General features: G+C 54.4%; 10 protein-coding genes across 10 annotated transcripts; 4 read left to right on the forward strand and 6 right to left on the reverse strand.

Annotated features, from left to right (window-relative positions):
- Positions 1–189: 189 nt before the first annotated feature.
- On the reverse strand, positions 190–1779 carry PFLUO_LOCUS3973 (uncharacterized protein; the record flags this gene model as incomplete). Its single annotated transcript, XM_073781276.1, has 3 exons — positions 190–469; positions 519–1163; positions 1226–1779. 3 exons carry the CDS (start codon positions 1777–1779, stop codon positions 190–192), a joined length of 1479 nt encoding a protein of 492 aa, XP_073638048.1.
- A 116-nt stretch (positions 1780–1895) lies between these two features.
- Positions 1896–2798, reverse strand: PFLUO_LOCUS3974 (uncharacterized protein; the record flags this gene model as incomplete). The annotated part of the gene is made up of 5 exons (XM_073781278.1): positions 1896–2279; positions 2330–2457; positions 2528–2568; positions 2626–2704; positions 2762–2798. 5 exons carry the CDS (start codon positions 2796–2798, stop codon positions 1896–1898), a joined length of 669 nt encoding a protein of 222 aa, XP_073638049.1.
- A 231-nt stretch (positions 2799–3029) lies between these two features.
- Positions 3030–4865, reverse strand: PFLUO_LOCUS3975 (uncharacterized protein; the record flags this gene model as incomplete). The annotated part of the gene is made up of 1 exon (XM_073781279.1): positions 3030–4865. The coding sequence occupies one exon, from the start codon at positions 4863–4865 to the stop codon at positions 3030–3032; it is 1836 nt and encodes a 611-aa protein (XP_073638050.1).
- A 656-nt stretch (positions 4866–5521) lies between these two features.
- Positions 5522–6611, reverse strand: PFLUO_LOCUS3976 (uncharacterized protein; the record flags this gene model as incomplete). The annotated part of the gene is made up of 3 exons (XM_073781280.1): positions 5522–5640; positions 5690–6518; positions 6570–6611. The coding sequence occupies 3 exons, from the start codon at positions 6609–6611 to the stop codon at positions 5522–5524; spliced, it is 990 nt and encodes a 329-aa protein (XP_073638051.1).
- A 901-nt stretch (positions 6612–7512) lies between these two features.
- Positions 7513–9770, forward strand: PFLUO_LOCUS3977 (uncharacterized protein; the record flags this gene model as incomplete). The annotated part of the gene is made up of 3 exons (XM_073781281.1): positions 7513–7596; positions 7653–9123; positions 9175–9770. The coding sequence occupies 3 exons, from the start codon at positions 7513–7515 to the stop codon at positions 9768–9770; spliced, it is 2151 nt and encodes a 716-aa protein (XP_073638052.1).
- A 419-nt stretch (positions 9771–10189) lies between these two features.
- PFLUO_LOCUS3978 (galactose-1-phosphate uridyl transferase) lies at positions 10190–11504 on the forward strand (the record flags this gene model as incomplete). Its single annotated transcript, XM_073781282.1, has 4 exons — positions 10190–10287; positions 10340–10524; positions 10582–11347; positions 11399–11504. The coding sequence occupies 4 exons, from the start codon at positions 10190–10192 to the stop codon at positions 11502–11504; spliced, it is 1155 nt and encodes a 384-aa protein (XP_073638053.1).
- A 127-nt stretch (positions 11505–11631) lies between these two features.
- Positions 11632–12112, reverse strand: PFLUO_LOCUS3979 (ergosterol biosynthesis protein; the record flags this gene model as incomplete). Its single annotated transcript, XM_073781283.1, has 2 exons — positions 11632–11991; positions 12050–12112. The coding sequence occupies 2 exons, from the start codon at positions 12110–12112 to the stop codon at positions 11632–11634; spliced, it is 423 nt and encodes a 140-aa protein (XP_073638054.1).
- A 176-nt stretch (positions 12113–12288) lies between these two features.
- On the forward strand, positions 12289–13380 carry PFLUO_LOCUS3980 (uncharacterized protein; the record flags this gene model as incomplete). Its single annotated transcript, XM_073781284.1, has 2 exons — positions 12289–12462; positions 12520–13380. The coding sequence occupies 2 exons, from the start codon at positions 12289–12291 to the stop codon at positions 13378–13380; spliced, it is 1035 nt and encodes a 344-aa protein (XP_073638055.1).
- A 377-nt stretch (positions 13381–13757) lies between these two features.
- PFLUO_LOCUS3981 (uncharacterized protein) lies at positions 13758–15971 on the reverse strand (the record flags this gene model as incomplete). Its single annotated transcript, XM_073781285.1, has 9 exons — positions 13758–14009; positions 14061–14334; positions 14400–14628; positions 14680–14951; positions 15004–15107; positions 15161–15276; positions 15326–15364; positions 15412–15541; positions 15606–15971. The coding sequence occupies 9 exons, from the start codon at positions 15969–15971 to the stop codon at positions 13758–13760; spliced, it is 1782 nt and encodes a 593-aa protein (XP_073638056.1).
- A 588-nt stretch (positions 15972–16559) lies between these two features.
- On the forward strand, positions 16560–18847 carry PFLUO_LOCUS3982 (uncharacterized protein; the record flags this gene model as incomplete). The annotated part of the gene is made up of 10 exons (XM_073781286.1): positions 16560–16801; positions 16853–16988; positions 17040–17178; positions 17232–17270; positions 17327–17451; positions 17504–17607; positions 17654–18160; positions 18210–18309; positions 18357–18524; positions 18581–18847. The coding sequence occupies 10 exons, from the start codon at positions 16560–16562 to the stop codon at positions 18845–18847; spliced, it is 1827 nt and encodes a 608-aa protein (XP_073638057.1).
- Between the last annotated feature and the right edge of the window lie 985 nt (positions 18848–19832).

Here is a 19832-nt window from a genome sequence, read left to right on the forward strand (position 1 = left end):
GATTCGAAAACTACTGAGCTGCGGCCAAAATCAATCTCGGTCTCGGGTGCGACTGGGAACGAAACCACATAAGCAGCGATTGAGCCACGAGAGACAAAAAGCTAGTTAGGGCTAACAATAACACCATGAATCGTAATCATCCCCGTCCCGAACCCGAGTCTCACCGGATTGATAATCAATACTGTTCGTTCACTTCCCGAGCGTCTTGCTCACCATCTCCACTATCTTCTCACAAGCCACAACGCGACCCTCCGTGCCCAATCCGTTGGCGATCCGTTGAGCTCGCTGCATCATACCAGCCGACTCGCTGCTGGCCATCACTCGCATCAGGGCCGCTCCGAGGTCCCCACTATCGACAATTGGTGCAGTCCGATGACTTCCCCAGACCCCAATGCCGAGCCATTCCACTCGCGCAGCAAAGTCGTACGTGTCGAGCCAGACTGGGAGGATGACATGCGGGACGCCGGCTCTGGAGGGTGAGGTCAGGGAGCTGGGTCAGAATGAACTGTTCCACTCACCGGATAGCCTCGTGGTACGAGTTGGATCCTCCGTGATGCACCATGCATACAACGCGCCCGCTCTGTAGGACCGAAATCGGCTCCACGGGCAGCCAGGAAAGCACTTTGACTCGGTCATTCTGGATGAATTTCACAATGGTCTCCAGTCCCTCCATCGAATGTTGGCTGAGAAGCTGTCCGTCTGGAAACGCGCGCGCTAGCTTCCACAGGACTTGGATATCTGCCCGGTGAGCAAGCAATGTCTTCAGACCCGCTGCAAACCGAGCCGTCTCCAATGGAGTCCAGGTAACGTGCGACCCCATGTTGACAAGAACAGTCGACTGGCGCGCCAGCCAGGTAGCCAGTGTTGGGTTTTCTTCGGTGATCGGACGGTATGGGCGCAGGATGGGCCCGCAGCAGGTGAAGTTCGAGGGAATCGAGCATGGAAAGTCTGTGTCCCGGCGCGATGGGAGCAGGCAGGGAACCCTGCGCAGCTGAGTGTTCAGCAACGACGGCGTGGGCCCGGGGATGCCATTGGCGTTGCGAAACTGCTCCAGGCTCTTGCAGACCGGCGCCGATCGAAGCGCGAAGATGAGGCGGATGAGAAGGTAGATATTTGGCAGGATGAGCTTTAAGGGAACGGGGAAGGGGAACCCCGAGTTGATCCTGTCGGCAGTCAGTTAGCAATGTGTCTACATGACAGACCAACGAGGACCGAAAGTATGTACTGCGGATACTTCCACGGCTTGGTCAACCGCAGAGACGGGATATGTTCAAGAAAGGTATTCGGGCTGAGAAGACAGAAGCGCGAGTTGGTAACCTGGCAAGCATCGATACCTGGCGCGAGAAACGGATCGACGGCGATGAGAGTAGGTCTGGCCTGCTGGATAGCCCCGACACAGCTGTGGTAGATGGTCAAGTAATCGGCACCGTTATCCCACAGCGCGAGGGTCACGGGAATCAAGCCCTTGTACGCGGCCGTGGCACGAATGCCAAAGCCGGGGGCGCGCAGGTGCTCGGCCGCCAGCTCCGGATGCTGCGCAAAGGCCTCTTTCAAGGTCGCACCGGCGAGACGATGGAAAGTGGCCGAATTGGCTGGCGATGTGGGGGTCAGCGTGGCGATGGCGGCGTTGAGCATGTCGACTTCGTCGCGCAGCGGCTCGAAGGAGGCAATGTGCACGTCGTAGCCGGGTCGCAGGAGCAGCTCGTAGGCGACGGCGAGATGGACATTGGCTTGGCTGAGCTCGGCATTGGTAAGGAACAAGACGACGTGAGAGTCCATATTTATGTGTTATTTTATTGCATCAGAAGAAATGTACAGGAATGAGATGAGACGGAAGAGACTGGAAGAAAAGGAAGCCGAGCACCTGCCCGATTGGGAAGGGAAGGCGAGACGGACTAGAGACGGGCTTTAATCGTGACATCGTCAAAGGGCAATCCTAGATACTGCCACATGTACGCAAACCGATCACTGCCGAAGAAGGGCTCTTCCTTGCCCTGTGCGTTGCGCACCCAGAACCACGGGGCCCCGTAGGCGCCTTTCTCTAGCGCCGCCTGCGTGTTATCGGTCAGGGCCTGCTTATACTCGGGACTGGATGCCGCCTTCAAAATCGATTGGATCTCCTGCTCCGAATACTGATGGCCCTGCAGCAGCTCTGCCATGGCCTCGGGCTTGCTGATGTCAATTCCTTTGTAGAACATCGCTTCCCAGAGAGATAGGAATGTGGTCTCGAAGCGTTCGCGCGGGTAGTTGCGCTTGAGATAGATCATGCAGCGTTGGGGCTACAATTGGATCAGTATAACCCCGTATGGTTCTGACAAAGGCACCTCACCATGATCGAAAGAATCGGGAAAAAATCGGGCGGCTTGATGGGCGGCACCCCGAAGTATTTACACGCCCGCGCCGAGTCGAATTTCGAGTGCGCCGCTTTGGCGGGTAGTGTCCACGGCGGTTTATTCCCTGATGTGAGTGGTTTCCGTCAGACCAGACCGGATCGGACAGGGGTGGATCGATCGGAGTGAGGACTGACCGGATCCGACATTGATGCCGCCCAAGAAGACGGGATGGAATCTGGCACGAAATATTAGTTTTGATTATACATAAACGACGAGAGAGAGGAAGACATACTCGATTTCCACGCCATGCGACTCTAGCGCCTTGCGATTGCGTCGCAGATACAGCGTGGCGTAGTACGAATAGGGTGAGACTGTCATTCATTCATTAATCAGCGGTGCTTCGCTGGTCCCTTTTTGGTCGGCCCTACCGCAGTCCACGTAGGCGTCAATCTTAGAGCCTGCCATGGTGATTCTTGAAGCTGGCAGCGAGCAATGGAGGTTAAAAAAAGCTAGCTGTCTGCAGGTCTGGGGTGTTTAAACGCTTGGCAAGTGGCCCGAGGTGGGGACGAACCGAGGCTGATGATGAGTGATCAAGCATTCCGGGGCAACTACATCGCATGGAATTTAGCGATTATTATCGATTATTATATTATGCCTATGAAATGTGTACGTCTATATCGTTATGCATGTTTTCGGCTAATTCTTGCCAGTTCCACTAATCGCCGACTGGCGCGTATTCACCAGATCCAAATCAAATGGACTCTCCTCGTACTGTGTCGCCGTCGGCGTGCGATGCATCGACCGACCCGATTGGCGCGATGCCCTTGAGGCATACCGGCGGATGTTGCGCGAGGGCACAGTAGAAATACTCTCGCTATCCACAGAGCTTGGCGCGTCATCTTCCACAGCCGCGTTTTCAGGCTCCTTCTCATCCTCCTCCAGCTCGGCGTCCTCGCGCTCAACCTCAGCCAGGTTCTGCTCTGCCAGCCGACGCATGAACGCGTCGGCCTCAGCGGCGAAGGTGCACCGCTGACGAATCTGGGCTCCGTATTTGTAGAAGATGAATGGGAAGGGCACGCAGATGAGAGAGAGGAATGCTGGGATCGATGACGCCCAGTGGATGCCGAGGTTGGAGTACATGTATGTTGTGAACAGCGGGAATGCGGCGCCGAACAAAGACCGCACCGCGGAGTTGGCTGCTAGCACTGATGCGGCAAAGATGGTGTATGAATCGATGAGGTAGTTGAACACGCTGAGGAAGACGAGAACCATGCCGAACCCGAACGGCGCTCCGGCGGCGATGGAGACCATCCAGTGGACGGATGCGGAGTTGGTCCACGCGAACCAGAATAATCCGATAGGCAGGGCAATGCCGCCGACCATGCTGGGTGGGAGGCGGAGCTCGGGCGCGAGTCGATCGGTGGTCTCGCTGCATTTTTTGGCGTAGCGCATGTTTTCGGGGAAGGTGTAGATGACGGCTACGACCATTCCCACAAGAATTCCCAAGAAGGCCAGGCCGCCAACGCCCTCGCTCCAGCCACGCACTTCCTGGAAGACGATTGGATATGCTGCGAAGAGCATGTATAGGGTGCCGTAGATGATGGCCATGTACATGGAGAGCAGAAACACGATAGGTTCGCGGAACAGCAAGATCCAGGGACGAGAGAGTGCGGTTCGGAGCGTCTTTCCCAGCGGGACCGGGCCACGCTCGATATCAAGCTTGCTGCGGTACACATTGCCTGTCATTTCAGACAATTTCTCGGCTCGTCGGCGCAGCAGAACGGGCGCATAGGTCTCTGGGAGCAAGAAGATGATGCACAGCCAGAGTGCACCAGAGAAAGCAGCCAGGAAACCTTCCACCCAGCGCCATCCAGCCCCCGTCGCAAGAAACCCGCCGATAATAGGACCAATGGTCGGACCCAGGAACGGCGCCGCGGCAAAGAAACTAATCGCGATGCCACGCTGCGACGCAGGAAACATGTCCGCGATCGTCCCACCGGCATTCCCAAAAGGTGAAGACCCAAAACAGCCCGCCAAGAACCGCAGGATAATCAACGTCTGGATATTCGTCGCGCCCGCGGCGCCGGCATTGAACGCCGTCAGGAAGGCAAAGCTGAAAGTAAAAATATGGCGACGGCCAAAGATCTCGCTAAGCGGCGCCCAGATGAGAGGCCCGATAGCGAACCCCAGCACGAACAGCGACACGCCGAGCAAGACGATTTCCTCGGCGACGCCAAAGTGCTCGACGATCTGGCCCATGCCGCCCGAGAAGGCGGAGGAGACCAGGGCCACGGCGAGCGTGACGAACGAGACGAGGATCGTGATGGACCATTTCTTGAGGGTGCCAAAGTTCATAGGGTTGCGTGCGTCGCCGGGGATCCAGACGACGACGTATGGATCATCTTCCGTGCCTGAGCCGGCGTATGGGTGGCTGGCGACTTGGTCGGTGATCACTTTTTGGTCGAAGATTAACCGCCAAAAGGGGATTCTGGATGGCAGAGAGGCTTCATCCCCAGCGGTAAGAGTCGCCATGTTTGTCAAAGAGCTTCTTTGACGTTGTTGCGCTTAATCATCAATCGATGCGATCAAGGTACGGCCCACTCTGGGTCGACGATCGCAGCGCAAGAATGAATGCTGCGCAAATGAAACGGGAAAAAGGATCAACATGACAGAATCGCAAAAGAGGAACAATCATTCATATAGTAGTAGAAGAATTGTAAGGAGAAAAAAAAGCCAAGCCCCACCCAACACAACCGAACCAAGCCTCGGCATGCATCCACCCTCCACGTTGTTAGTTGATGGCGGTGGCGAACCAATTCGACCAAATTCTCCCTGGTTTGAGTCGAGGCACTCGGGGCAATAATTCCCTTCTCTTCTCCTTTTTATTCCTAATCAAATCAGCACGAATATTATCGGGCACTCACCTTCGCTCACGAAGCCGTTGCCCGTCATCCTTTCGGCCCGAATCTTGGATCTAATTTTTCGGGTAAAAACTTCGGCGGGTGCCGCTCCACAGTCACTCCACCCGGCAGACGGTGCCGATTTGGGCGGTTTCTATAAATTGCCATTGGCTGTGGGATTGTTTATTGCTCAGGCATAACTTTTTATCTATAGACCGGTATGGCACTGCACGGCCAATCCTTATAGATAGACCCGAGTAATAACCCGAGAGTCCAGGGGCTCGCGCGCTAGGCTGTTTGTTGACTGGGAAATGCCCCGAATATGATGGCATTGCTCTGGTAGCTCTGCTGCTCCTCCTGGGACTGTTCCAGGGTTAGGAGTAAGCGTGTTGAGCGGATATGCAGTTCTGTCTCGTCAGTTTTTAACGCCTATCGCCATTCAACACTATCACTTACCTTCCAAATCAACCTCGTAGCCCACCGTAGACTCCTCGTCGCGGTGCATCAACACCGGAAAAGCCGAATTCCACTCCTTTTCCCGCACGCGCATCTTTAGTCCGACCGTTTTGTTTCGATCCACCCAGAAAGTCTCGTCGGCATCCCGTAATATTCGCGCCGCTTCCGGTCCTTCTTCCTCTGCAACCCGCGCCGCAGCTTTCCACCGCTCGCCCTGCCTCTTCAGCCACTCCCGCCACAGACGAATGAATCCATCTTCAATAGTATGCGCACTGCGTAATAGCGTCGTCCCAGGCATAACCTGAACCAGATTCACAACGACACAGAGCTGCGAAAAATCCTCATACCCCTCCAGATTCACCGCCCTCGTCACTGCCGTCCCCGACCTTTCTTCTCCATCCCCATTCGTATCAGCCCGCATGAATCCCACTATCCCCGGCAGCAAAAGCGTCGTACGTGGCGAGGAAACGAATCGCGACATTCCTCCGCTGACATCGTCGTCTGTGTGTGCTTCGGGGCGGAACCGTGAATAGAGCCCCGTTAGCCGGGACAGTCGGTGCACGCTGTCGACGCTCTCGTAGAGTGAGCCCTGCCCTTCGTGTCGGTCACTTAGTCCGTCGGTGCCGAGGTATGTGCAGAAGACGTGTGGCTCGGTGAGTTTGGAGCTCGGGTGGAAGCATTCTAGGAGGAGTTTGTATTCTGGGAGGGAGGCGGCAGCAAGGAGGCGGTAGTGGAGGATGCGGAGGATAAGGGCGTGGAGGCGGTGGTTGACGGCTGTGATGGGGAGGAGGGATTGTGTAGAGAGAGAGGAGAGGATCTGTAGAGAGACCTGGAGGAATGGATGAGTTGGGGTCAGAGGAGGTCTGGTTACTGGTCTTACCTCGTTCGGTAGGGAATCGAAGGTTACCGTTGAAGGGTTCATGGCTGTGACGGTTCCCTGTGTCCGGGTTTATCTATATCTCGAGAGTGCCATTGTTGTGGGGGAGTTGGAGTTGAGCAGAGAGGGCGATAAGACCAACGGCGATAAAGAAGGGCCTGACGTCACGGTACATCTAAGTATTACATGGCCTGTTGAATAGTGCACGTCTCACTATACATCTATCTAGGGAGGGAATTCAACCCTATGGGAGTAGTTGCAATTGTTTGTCCTTGAGCCACCGCACCCCAATCAGTTCCTCATTATCTTTTCCAGAGATCATGACGCCCTCGGCCTGCAGCGTGTACGGAGACATGTCGGTGTGTGCCATTTCGTCTCCCAGAGACAATAATGATTACTGTTGGAATCCGAAGAGTCTCAAAGCGAATGCGAAAGCGAATGCGGGGGACACCCAGTTTATCGCGTTATCGTCGTTCTCCACTTGGTTCTTCCGTGATACCCGAAAATGGTAAATGCGCAGTCTCCAGCGCCGAGGAATCCAGGGATCCTTGGGCTATCGTGTTGCGGCTGTAGCCACTACGGATGCAGGGCGAGTTCGTTCCAAATGCTTGTTCAGCAAGTGGGTCCGGGGTGAGTCCATCAGCTGGCCACTTCCAACCATAATAATCATCGGGGCGAAGAACAAGTGACAGTTCTAGTGCCGCATTGCCGGGAAATATCCCTCATTGGCGCCTTGCTGGCGGGACACTGCCTTGTTGCTGAGCCTCCCTCTCTTCGCTTACGTAGCCGTGTCCCCGTTGCGTAGCCCTGTTCCTGTTTGCACCGCCACCCCACTTGCGGACCCTTTCCCTCTTGACGACCGCATTTCTCTTGGCTTTAAAAGCACAGCCGATGGACCCTAGATCCCCGTCCTGACTCGCAGAACTGTCCAGAGAACATTGCCACCATGCAGCCCGACAAGGAGAGCTTGGCTGAGTTTCTCAGCTTCGCTCCGGGTGCCGACGACAAAACGGCCTCCATGTTTCTCGAAGTACCTACCTCCCACCGTGATCGACAGGGTCGCAAGCTTACTAACTATATGGACAGAACGCGAATAGCACCAATGAGGCGGTGGACCAGTACTATGAGAATCCAGAGAAATACGCGTACAGCGAAAAGAAACTCTCCGAAAAGAACCTCTCGGAAAAGTCGGAGAAGCGAGCCCCTGTGCAGGCTCCTGTGCAGGCTCCTTTGCAGGCTCCTTTGCAAACGCCTTTGCCTCCAAGAGCCAGGAACGCGGGTCGATATCACACAAATGCAGTGATTAAAGCGGGGGAGATCCGCGCTCACGACGAGCAAGAGATGCAGAACCTCCTACAGGCCGTCCAGATGAGATACCGCATCTACAACCCGGAGATTGAGCCCGAGCACGAAACCGACTACTACTGCAACTGCGACATCCATCAGTACAAGAGAAGAAAATGGCAGCGTCTGTCCGTCCAGCAACTGTGGTCCAAGGCCGTCATGTACCCGGGCGAGAGTTCCTACCACGACTGCTACCAGCAAGCCTTCTTTTCCAGCAACCCCTACAGCTACAATATCGTTTCCCCTTACGGATATCGGATGGGCAATACCTTTTGGACGATCCAGCAACCTCAACCCGGCTACCATGCCAGAATGGTGCACCAGACCATCGCAATGAATGCGTCGCTCAATACACAAGCACAAGCCGCGATCAACGCCAAGGAGCCAAAAAGCAGTATCTGGGCGACAGACGAGCTGGAGACTCAAATGTCCAAATTGGCCATCGCCGGTCCGCCCGCCGATGGGAAGAAAAAATCCTCCAGGTTTTCTTCGGGCCTGAAACAGGCTCTTTCGATCAAATCGCCAGAAGAAAAGGCATTGATCAAAACGAAGAAACAGATGAACTACTCGATCGGTTTGCAGAACCAGATTCTCGGCGAGGAACAGGCCAGATGGCCGGATGAACTGGATCGACAGATCGTGCTCACCTACCAGGACAAGATCGGCATGACTGCAAAGATCGCGGACCTGCGCAATCGCTGCCCGATCCAGTATTTCCACCTCCTGCAAGCGGGCTATTTCGAGCCCATCCCCGTGGCGTGGGCCGACCTGGCCTCCAATCCGTTGAAGTTCAGCATCGAAGCGGCGTCGGGGTGGAGAGGGATCACGCCTGCGTGGAGAGGGTTTGAAGATACCGCCGAGGAACGGCTCTACTGGGTCATGAATCACCGGGATGGCGCTGGGGGACCACGACTGAAACCAGACATGATCTCCGCGCTGAACATGGCTCGTGCCAGAATGGCCAAGGCCGTGGAACCACCGCCAGGGTATTACTCCGCCGATGATACTTGCCATATACAACATACCTCGTCAGGGTACTCGAAGCAGGTCATGCCTCCACCGTTTCGAGCGTTTGATGCGCCCGAAGCGCCTACTGATGACACCATGATCCTCCTGGATGTCTCTGGCTCCATGGCCTTTGATCCCGTTCGGCCCAACTATAACCAGTATCTCATCACGGGCTATTCTCGATCGACCCAGCCAAAGAACAAAGGTAATCCTTTCCCGCGCACTTATTGATCCATCATACTAACCCCGAATGCAGACGTCGCAAAGGCCATCGTCCGTCGATTCAGCGACGCCATGGCCAACCACGACCACAACTTCAAGGGCTACCAGCTCACCACATTCTCGACACATGCCCGTCATGTCGGCACCATCAACCATTACAACTTGGAACAAATGTGGCGCAATATCCAATTCGGCGGCGGCACGCGCGTGATGACGGGGTGGCAGAAGATCAAGGAGCTCCATTTCCAAAAACACTCCGAGTCCGCGACGTACCACCCCATTTTCGGGTGGCAAGCTGGCCCGCAAACGCCGATTCTGCGGCTCCTGCTCTTACTTGACGGCGAAGCCACGGACATGGATGAGTTCGAGCTCGACCTGTTGAGTCTCAGCTGGGTGCACGTTACGATCTTCTTGATCGGTGTTGATGGGTGCCCGCACCACCATCGCCATGCGAATGAGCTGCAGCGCATTAGTGATGTCAATCCGCATGTCTCGTTTGTGGATGCACAGGGCAATACCCCCGAGCGATTCATCACTCATGAACTGCTCAAGCGACATCTCGGGTACGAGCTGTCCATGACGGAGTTTGAAGAGTTGGAGACGCCGCCTCCGTATTCTGCGACGGCGTAAATGGCAGTGATAATGACTTGCGATGTGTTATGTGTTCTGTTTTATTGTACATATCGATTCCCATGTAAATAGTACTTACTTCATGCTCACCCCACATTTCATTTATCGGGATCCCGCCGATTCCTTTCCGGCTCACCGGCTTCTGCGACAAATGACGATGCCAAGACAGGGATGCTGCACGACATGCCCCAATGTGCCAGATTTTGATATCCATTGAATAGGAAAAGTTCCAGAAAATTAATCTGACCGAGAGTCCCTTCCTGGCCATATCCATATTGCCATACCTAGAGGATACTACGCGGACCTACCTACAACCAACCCCGGAGACCCCGCGACCCCACCACCGCCCAACGTCCAGGTTTTCTTTCCTCTATTCTTCCACTCCTCTCAAGGTCCTCATTCTACATACAGTCATCACTATGGACAGCGTTCTCAACGATATCTCCCACCGGAGATACAACCCCCTGCGCGGTTCCTCCATCCTCGTCTCCCCCCACCGCACCAAGCGGCCCTGGCAGTGAGTTGACCTAGCTGCGCAGTCAATCACGACAATAGCTAACAATTCGTAGAGGACAGCAGGAGAGCCCCTCCAAGACGACTCTCCCCGCCCACGACCCGCAATGCTACCTGTGCCCCGGCAACAAGCGCGCCGCGGGCGACGTTAACCCCAAGTACGACAGCACGTTCGTCTTCGTCAACGACTACAGCGCCGTCAAGGAGGAGCAGGCCGACTACGATGGCAGCGAAGGAGATGGTTCGTGATTCAATCGACCTCCCTCTCTCTCAGTTTATACTCACTCACCGCACGCAGAGCTGGAAGTGCGCTTCCTCAAGGCCGAGCCCGTGACCGGCAAATGCTACGTGCTGACCTTCTCGTCGGCGCACAACCTAACGCTCGCCGACCTATCGCCGCGCGAGATCGTTCCCGTCATCGACGCCTGGACCGAGATTTACGCCGCGCACCTGGCGCCGACCTCGCCGCTCGCCCAGACCGCGCCCACGACCACCCTGCAGCCTTCCTCCCCGCACGCCAGCGTCACCAAGCCCAAGGAGCAGTACCGCTACATGCAGATCTTCGAGAACAAGGGCGCGGCGATGGGCTGCTCGAACCCGCACCCGCACGGCCAGGTGTGGACCACCAGCTCGCTGCCGGAGGAGCCCGCCGCGGAGCTGGAGCAGCTGAAGAAGTATCGCTCCGAGCACGGCGGGCAGCACATGCTGGAGGACTATGCCGCGCTGGAGGCGCGCAAGGGCGACCGCATCGTTTTCGAGAACGAGTCCTTCCTCGTCGTTGTCCCCTGGTGGGCGACTTGGCCGTTTGAGACCATGATCGTTAGCCGCTCGCACCGGCGCGCGCTGGTGGATTTGTCGGCTCCCGAGAAGACCCTGCTGGCCGAGGCGATTGCCGAGACGACTCGTCGCTACGATAATCTCTTCGAAACGCACTTCCCCTACAGCATGGGTATCCACCAGGCACCGCTGGATGCTGACGCTGAAGAGCTCGAGGCGTCCTATCTACACTTGCACTTCTATCCGCCGCTGCTGCGGAGTGCCACCGTGCGCAAGTTCCTGGTCGGGTATGCTTCTCGTTTCTTTTTCTTTGGTCAACACTAATACGTATCACACAGGTATGAGCTGATGGCCGAGCCCCAGCGCGATATCACGCCGGAGCAGGCCGCCGCCAGGCTACGGGACTGTGGCGGCGAGCTGTACAGGAAGAAGCTAGACGGGTAAAAAAGCAGTGCAGTACAGAGTAGAGTCACTTGGAATCCGTACACACAAAAAACAAATCACACACATATACACGGTTTATCCAATTCCCGCTTCTCCCAATTATATAATTGCAGGAAAGGTATCCATCCTATAGACCCAGATACTCCCCGCGCTGCGTCAGCATCCACGCCAAACTAGACGACGCCACAATGAGCGGGCTAATGAATCGTCCGCGCAGACCCGCGCTCCCAAAGGCAAGCCACTCGCTCACAAAATGCACGAGGGCAATGCCGAAGGTGGACGCGGCGAGATCGTACACGGCGGGCGTGGTGATGTGGTATGCGGCGGTGATGCGGACGGCCGCGGAGAGAAGCGTCCACGTTCCGAAGAGCCGGCTGGCGAGTGGGTTCACAGGCGATTGGCCGTTTACTTGGCCATTGTATAGCTGGGCTGTATAGTCTGCGGAGCGGATGGCTTGGAGGCTGTTCACGGCGGAGATGACGGAGACCTAGGAGGCAGGGGATTAATTGGGTGGAACGAAGAAGAAGCGGAAGAAATCAATGTACCAGGAATAGCCACTTGGGAAGCAGACCCTCGAAGGGGGGGAGGTAGGACAGCAGCGACGACATGGTTGTTTGTTTGTTGGCGGAAGAAGAAAAGGGAGACCGAGGTCCTCATATGTTTTTTGGTTCTTGGCGTTGATCACCTCTCCCCAACCTTTTTTCTTTCTTTCTCCCTGTTCCACATCCGCTCTCTCTTTTTCAACTCACTCATTCTCTGTGCTCCTCTCTCTCTCTCCTCCAATATGGATCTCTCGAAACACTTCGAGTGCCTCTCGCAATGGCCCACGCACCTCCCTCCCGGCCTGCCCACTGTCGGAGCCCTGTTTCTGTTGGCCACCGGTGGGCTGGTCATTGCCTACCAAGTCTGGATCTTCGTGCGCGTGCTGCTCAGCCTGTTCGTGTTGCCTGGAAAGCCGGTATGTATGTTCCTGTTTCGTCACTTCCTCAGAGGCTAACCTCCACCCTTTTCATAGCTCCGCTCGTTCGGTCCCCCCGGTAGCTGGGCAGTGGTGACCGGCGCATCAGACGGCCTGGGCAAGGAATTTGCGCTGCAGCTGGCGCGGTCTGGGTTCAACCTTGTGCTGGTATCACGAACCGCCTCGAAACTCGCCGCTCTCGCCGAAGAAATCACAGCAGAGTACCCCGTCGAAACACAGATCCTGGCCATGGACTTTGCGCGCAACGCCGACGCCGACTACGAGGCCCTGCGGGAGGTCGTGGCAGATCTGGATGTCTCCGTGCTGATCAACAACGTGGGCCAGAGCCACTCGATCCCCGTTCCCTTTGCGCAGACCCCGGCCTCGGAGATTGCCAATATCGTCACGATCAATTGCATGGGTACCCTGCGCGTCACTCAGCTCATCGTGCCGGGCATGGTCCAGCGCCGTCGCGGTCTGGTTCTAACCATGGGCTCCTTTGGCGGCCTGCTCCCGACCCCACTGCTGGCCACGTACTCCGGCAGCAAGGCCTTCCTGCAGCACTGGTCGACCGCGCTGGGAGCCGAGCTGGCGCCACACGGCATCACCGTCGAGCTCGTCCAGGCCTACCTGATCACCTCGGCCATGTCCAAGATCCGCCGCGCGTCAGCCTCCATCCCAACTCCCCGCGCCTTTGTCCGCGCTGCCCTTGGCAAGATCGGTCGGAGTGGCGGCTCGCCCGCTTACGCTTATAGCTCCTCGCCTTACTGGAGTCATGGGATTATGGCGTGGTTCTTGACCTCGGTCACTTCGCCGATGAATTCGGTGGTCATTTCTCAGAACAAGAGTATGCATGAATCTATTCGCAAGCGTGCTCTGCGCAAGGCGGAGCGGGAGAGTGCGAAGAAGAGCACCTAGGGCGGTGATGGGGTGTATGAAGAATAGCGATTGCGGCAGTTGTTCCCACATGTTGTTGCCACCTAAAAAAGGATGGACGTTGTGTTGGGAAAGGGTATCAAGTTGTCGAACTGTAAAGGAGCGGGATTGCTACTTTGCCAAGCTACGCGGCGTTGATGGTTATGAATTATAAGATACTAATAATAGGTATTATGCAAGTAAACAAACACACACCTTCATGACGTACCTCTTGCGAAGCTTTCATCCTCGCAACCCAATCCCGCCAGCCCGGAGAAATACGCAACGTCTACTCAACCCGCCACCAGTTCCCTTCGTTACGTTGTGTGAAAACTTTTGGTCTACCTGCGATGATGTTATACAAAAAAAATGCACCTGCCCTAATTCCGAAGCGAGTAAATGCGCGCCTCATACGGCTGCAGCTTGACCTTGTGCTTCAGCGGATCATCTTCAACCTTATAATTGGCAATCAGCATGACGGCCAGGTCGACGTCAATTTCCGTCGGGATCTCAAACTCGGTTGTTTCCGATGTCCAGTTACAGAAGACCAGCGTGCGCCACGGGCCCTGGCACCGCAGGAACGAGAAGACTTTGGGATCCGTGGGATTCACCGGAACATAGGCTCCGTAGAACTAGACCAGATCAGTAACAACGAATCGGAACTTAAAGGTTTAAAGACGTACCATCAGCGGATGCTGCTTGCGCATATGAACCAGCTTCTTGAAGTAGTTCAGCGCCGAGTCCGGATCCTGTTCCTGCGACTGCACGTTGATCTCGGGGTACTCGTCGTTCATCCTGATCCACGGCTTGGACGCCGTGGTGAAAGAGCCGTGCGTCGAGTTGTCCCACGGCATCGGGGTGCGCGCGTTATCGCGGCTTTTCAGTCGGATGACGTCCATAGTGTCCTTCATATCTGGTTCTTTGTTGGGCTCTTTCTCTTTGCGCAGTTTGTATTGACTGAAAAAGAGAAGATATCAACATCTGTCTTCTGGTCTGTCTAGAAGAAGGGGTTGTTCACTTACGCTTTGTACCATTCTTGCGTCTCGATGTCGGGATAGTCCTCGATCTTCCAGTTCTGTGGGTGCGGCGTGCCGAGCTCTTGGCCCTGGTATAGGAATACAGTTCCGCGGAGTGCAAACAGCACGGTGGCGAGCATCTTCGTCGACACGGCGCGGAAGCGCACATCTGAATTGCCGAAGCGGGACACTGCGCGCGGCTGGTCGTGGTTCTCCATGTACAAGGAGCTCCAACCTACATATCACAATTAGTCTGGTTGACACCAACCCCAACAAAAGCACTGACCGTGATTTCCAAGCATATGCTGCTGCCAAACCCGCAGCACCCGCTCGTACTCCCACAGCTCCCATTTCCGGGGCTGCCACTTGTCGCCGTTGGCGCCGTCCAGGTTCATGTGATCGAATTGGAAGACCATCGAGAGCTCCTGGCGTTCTTTGGCTACGTACTCGCTGGCCTCGTATTCGTTCACGCCGCAGGGCATCTCGCCGACTGTGCAGTTGCTGTATTTACACAGAACCTTGCGGTTCATTTCGTGCATGTACTTGTGGATATTCGGGCTGCACCGTTTTCAGCATGGACATGTCTCTCTTGGGGGCACTGATGACTTACCCGTTCGTGTACATTTCCGTTGCGGGCTGCTCGAACTTGTCGGGAAACTTGATCGGCGCGTCTGGGAGACCTGGTGTCTTGGAGACCAGGTTGATGACATCGAACTGTGAAACGTCAGCCTATGCTCACAGGTTTCAGAAAGAGGGAGATGATTTACTCGGAACCCATCCGTGCCCTTCTTGCCCCAAAAGTCGATCACGTCGTATACCGCGTTTCGGACATCGGGGTTGTCCCAGTTGAGGTCTGGCTGCGATGGCGAAAACAGATGCATATCTGGCATACGTCAACAGATGGTTACTACTCCAAAGGAGCCAGAACTTACACCACTCGTCGGTGGACTCATCGTACTTCCATCCCGGACCTGTTAATGAGTCAGTCTTGTCCCTAAAACATGCGGACCAGACTAGCCTCCAAACATGCTCTCCCAATTGTTCGGAGGCAGACGCTCCCCGTTCTTGCCAGTGCGTCCCTTGCGCCAGAAATACCAGTCTCGTTTGGGATTGGTCTTGTTCTTTTTCGACTCGAGGAACCATTCATGCTAACCAGATCTCAGCTTTCCGTTATCAACTTTTTTTTTTTTTTTTTTTGGCGGAAATTCTCACCTGAGAACTGGTATGGTTAAACACCATATCCATCATCATCTTCATTCCCCTCCTATGCACCTCAGCGCACAGGTCCTCCCAATCCTTCATCGTTCCGTACATCGGGTTCAACTCCTTGTAATTGGCGATATCATACCCCTGGTCCTCGAGAGGCGACACATAGATCGGCGTCAACCAGATCATATCAACACCGAGGTTCTTGACATAGTCGAGTCGCTGGATGATGCCGCGGAGGTCACCGATTCCGTCGCCGTTGCTGTCCTGGAACGACTGCACATAGATCTCGTAGATGATGATCTCCCGCCACCATTGGCGGTCGAAGTCGAGAACCATCGGCTTGAAGGTGTCGTCGGATGCAGATGCCATTGTGCCTCGTTTTTGTTGGGTGAGTGTTTTATATGGAGTAAGTGGCCGCAGCGAATGGAATGCAGGCGGGGGGCACTTTGAGAGAAACGACCTATATAAAATCCGGTTTGTCCTTGTGTTATTTCTGGTTCTGGAAAGTGTAAGAACGGTCAAGGCTCTCTGCAGAGTTGAAGTCTTCGTGTGAAGCATCCTTCGTGGGAAGTCCAGGAGCAGTCCGCTGGCGAGCGACTCTCGCCTTCTAGATATACTGGTCGCAGAAGACTTGCCACGCCTTCGTTGTTCATTCATCATTTTTAGCTGGTTGATCCAATTATGACAGTCTTTGTTTTCTTCGGAACCGCCATACGGTGGAACGCCTCCCCGATCGGGTGAGCATCTCGTCGTTTGCCATGCATTACCTTCCTATGACTTCAGGTTCCCCTAAAATACTATGCTAAGATATGGAGCATGCGTTCCTGTGTTCTATTCTGTGTCTATGGCTGGTTTCATCTTTGAAAAAAAGTGCGTAAACTTCGAATATAGAGCCGCCATCGGAAGCTCGGTCCCGCAAAACTATCACCAAGATTAAATCGCAGCTCACCGGTCTCGATGGGGAGTAGCGAAAACTCAGGCACAGCGAAAGACTCTGAAGATGTCGACAGTTTAGACAACCTGCTCTGGTGGCAGAAAGCAAGCATATATCAGGTGCTTATCCAGAGCTTCCAAGACACCAACGGAGATGGCAAAGGGGACATTCGCGGCATCATGGAGCGGCTCGATTATTTCGTCGCATTAGGTGTCGATGTCATATGGATCTCTCCGATTTATGAATCGCCCATGTGTGACATGGGGTATGTTGTGGGTTTTTATTTATCAGGGCTGAAAGGCTAATATCCGAGCAGGTATGATATTAGTGACTATCGCAAAGTCAACCCTATTTTCGGCACGATGGAAGACATGGAGTTGCTGGTACAGGAAACACATAACCGTGGTCTGAAGATTATTCTCGATATCGCCTTGAACCACACCGCAGACACGGTCAGTGCTCAAGATTTATCTCGGAATATATGCTGATGTTGGTAATCCAAGCACGAATGGTTCCAAACCTCCAGACGCGCTCGCAAGAACCCTCGTCTCGGAAAGCGAGACTGGTATTTCTGGAGCCCAGGGAAGCTGGACGAGCAAGGGAAACAGGTTCCGCCAAATAACTGGGAGAGTACTTTTTCCGGTAGGATATTGACATACCCCAGAAAAGGAATTTGGCGGCTTATTCCTTATCAGGATCAACATGGGAGTTTGACGAGGAAGCCGGCGAGTTCTGTCAGTCGTCGTCAAGGTGCAGTTTTCCCGAAGCCTTGAGCAGGAGCTGACGATAGATCTCCAAGATTTGCACATATTTGGGAAAAACCAACCCGATCTCAACTGGGACTGTGAAGAAGTTCGACAAGAGCTATACAGTGTACTAAGATTCTGGCTGGACAAAGGAATTGATGGATTCCGGGTACGACGCCCTTGTTTCCCGTGAGATAATGAAGCTAACTTGTATGAACAAGCTGGACACGATGAATCTCGTGTCTAAAACCTCTGCATTCCCCGATGCTCCAATCTCAAAGTGCGGGAGTACGTGGCAGCCAGCCAATTATCTATTTGCCAACGGGTAGGACCACTGTCAAAGCAAACCGCTCAAGATCTGACACTGCTAGACCACACATCCATGAATATCTACAAGAAATGCACGAGCAGGTTTTCGCCCACTACGACGTCGTGACACTGGCCGAGATGTCCTGCGGAGTCACCCCATGCCAAGCACTCCAGTATACATCGAAGCACAAGCCTCGGCCGGAAGTCAACCTCATCATCCAATTCCAGCATGTGGAGCTGGATTGTCAAGATGGAGACAAGTGGATGCTTCGGGAATGGGAACTTCCAGAATTGAAACGAGTCATCGCCGAGTGGCAAGAGACTTTGGTCAACAACGGCGGTTGGAACACGGTCTGGATGGAGAACCACGATCAGCCGAGAGGCATCTCTCGTTTCACCACCAATACCCCGCGTTTCCGGGCATTGTGTGCTAAGCTGTTGGCTCTATGGCAGTTCACGCTGCAGGGAACGAACCTCATCTTTCAAGGCCAAGAGCTGGGAATGGTCAATCCCGATACCTTCTCGGAGGACATGAATCGGGACATCGAAACGATCCAATACTGGAATGAGTATGTCCGTCCTTGCAAATATGGTATTCTTCTCGCTGACCATACACAGGGCATGTGAAAATGCGAGTTCAGGCGAGGCCGACAAACTGGATCTTGCAAAAAAAGCAATCATCCAGAAAGGCCGAGACAATACCCGGATCCCGTTTCCTGTAAGTTTCGATCACTGCGAAACATGAAAAGACCTTGACACAACCAGTGGACCGACGACCCGCACGGCGGGTTCTGTGAGCCAACTGCAAAGCCATGGATTCCAGCTTTCAATCACGAGAGCGAATGGTGCGGAATCCATCAGCAGCGCTGTCCCGAATCAGTGTGGACCTTCTATCAGTCGATGATCACACTGCGCAAATCCAATCCAACTCTAGTAAGTTGTCCGTGCTTCGTTTGTGTGTAACAAGCTCATTGGGGCGAGTGTGTCAGTACCATGGGACCTTCGAAGCCCTAGACCTCGACAATCCCCTCATCTGGGCCTACAAGCGAGAGTCCAAGCATGCATGCTACCTGACGGTGCTCAACTTCAGTCCCGGCGCGACTTCGTGGAGCTATGTGGACCATGGTGTGGACTTGTCGCTTCGCAAGATGCTCATCTCGAATCACCAAACGTGCGAGGCAACTTCGACGCCGGATATCATTCTACTGCGGCCATTTGAGGGGCGGCTGTACCAGCTTAGTTGTAACTCGCAGTAGTCAATTTCTATTCCCCTTTTTTTGCATATCCTTCAGGATCAGAAACAGTTGCCTGCATGCCATCAGATGATTTCCAAGCATCCTGTAACACCTCGGCAGGGTGCTTGATGTAGGGGAGTGTCAGAGAAGCGGTCTGATCGCAAAGCTGAATCGGACTGTGCAGGGATATGAAACACGAGCGTGCGGGATAGAGTGAAGGTGGAGCCCGAGTACATTCACGACTGGCATTCCCCAAAACAATAATAACGTTGTCTCTTGTCAGACCGACTTCTTCGCCGATCTGCCCAGGAAATGAAGAAACATACATTATTCCTGTGAGGGTCTCAGCCCTGTCCCTTGCCAGCAGAATCCCACCTTGACTGCTGCCTTAACTAGTTGCTCTCCCCTCCCATCCTGGAAATTATCACATCAACGTTGATTTCGCCTTGATGGCGGTGATCATTCTCGTCTAGTCAATTCAAGTCGTGGATGAGAGCGACAAGAAAAAGAGGGGGGAAAAAGAAGTGAATGTGTGGGAGCGAAAGAGTTGGCCGCCCTTGCATCGTTCGACATCGTCATCATCATCATCTGTTGTGGACTCGATGCCGCCTCCTCTCGACACTCTTGCTGATTCCCTCGGCCATAATACGCCGGGGAAAGCCGACCTCATTGTTCAGACGGTTCTGCTTGCGCTCAGTTTTGTCGCTGTAGGTCTGCGACTGTGGTCGCGGCGATCGCTACAAGTGAATGACTGGCTGGTTTTGGCAGCGACCGTAAGCATGCTCGCATGTTTTGTGTGAAATCCTACTGACTATCCTCAAGCTTGTTGCAATCGGTCGCTATGTGGTGGAAACGATCATGGTTCTGCGATGCGGGCTAGGGCTTCATGCAGCTGAAGTAGTCCAGACGGGAGGACCCGACGCATTTGTTCAATTGGTCAAGGTAGGCTCAAAGTTTCCAAGTACCTCACGAGTACTGACAATGCTTTTAGATGACCTATGTTGGT

This window comes from Penicillium psychrofluorescens, assembly GCF_964197705.1.
Source record: "Penicillium psychrofluorescens genome assembly, chromosome: 2".
Taxonomy (NCBI): domain Eukaryota; kingdom Fungi; phylum Ascomycota; class Eurotiomycetes; order Eurotiales; family Aspergillaceae; genus Penicillium; species Penicillium psychrofluorescens.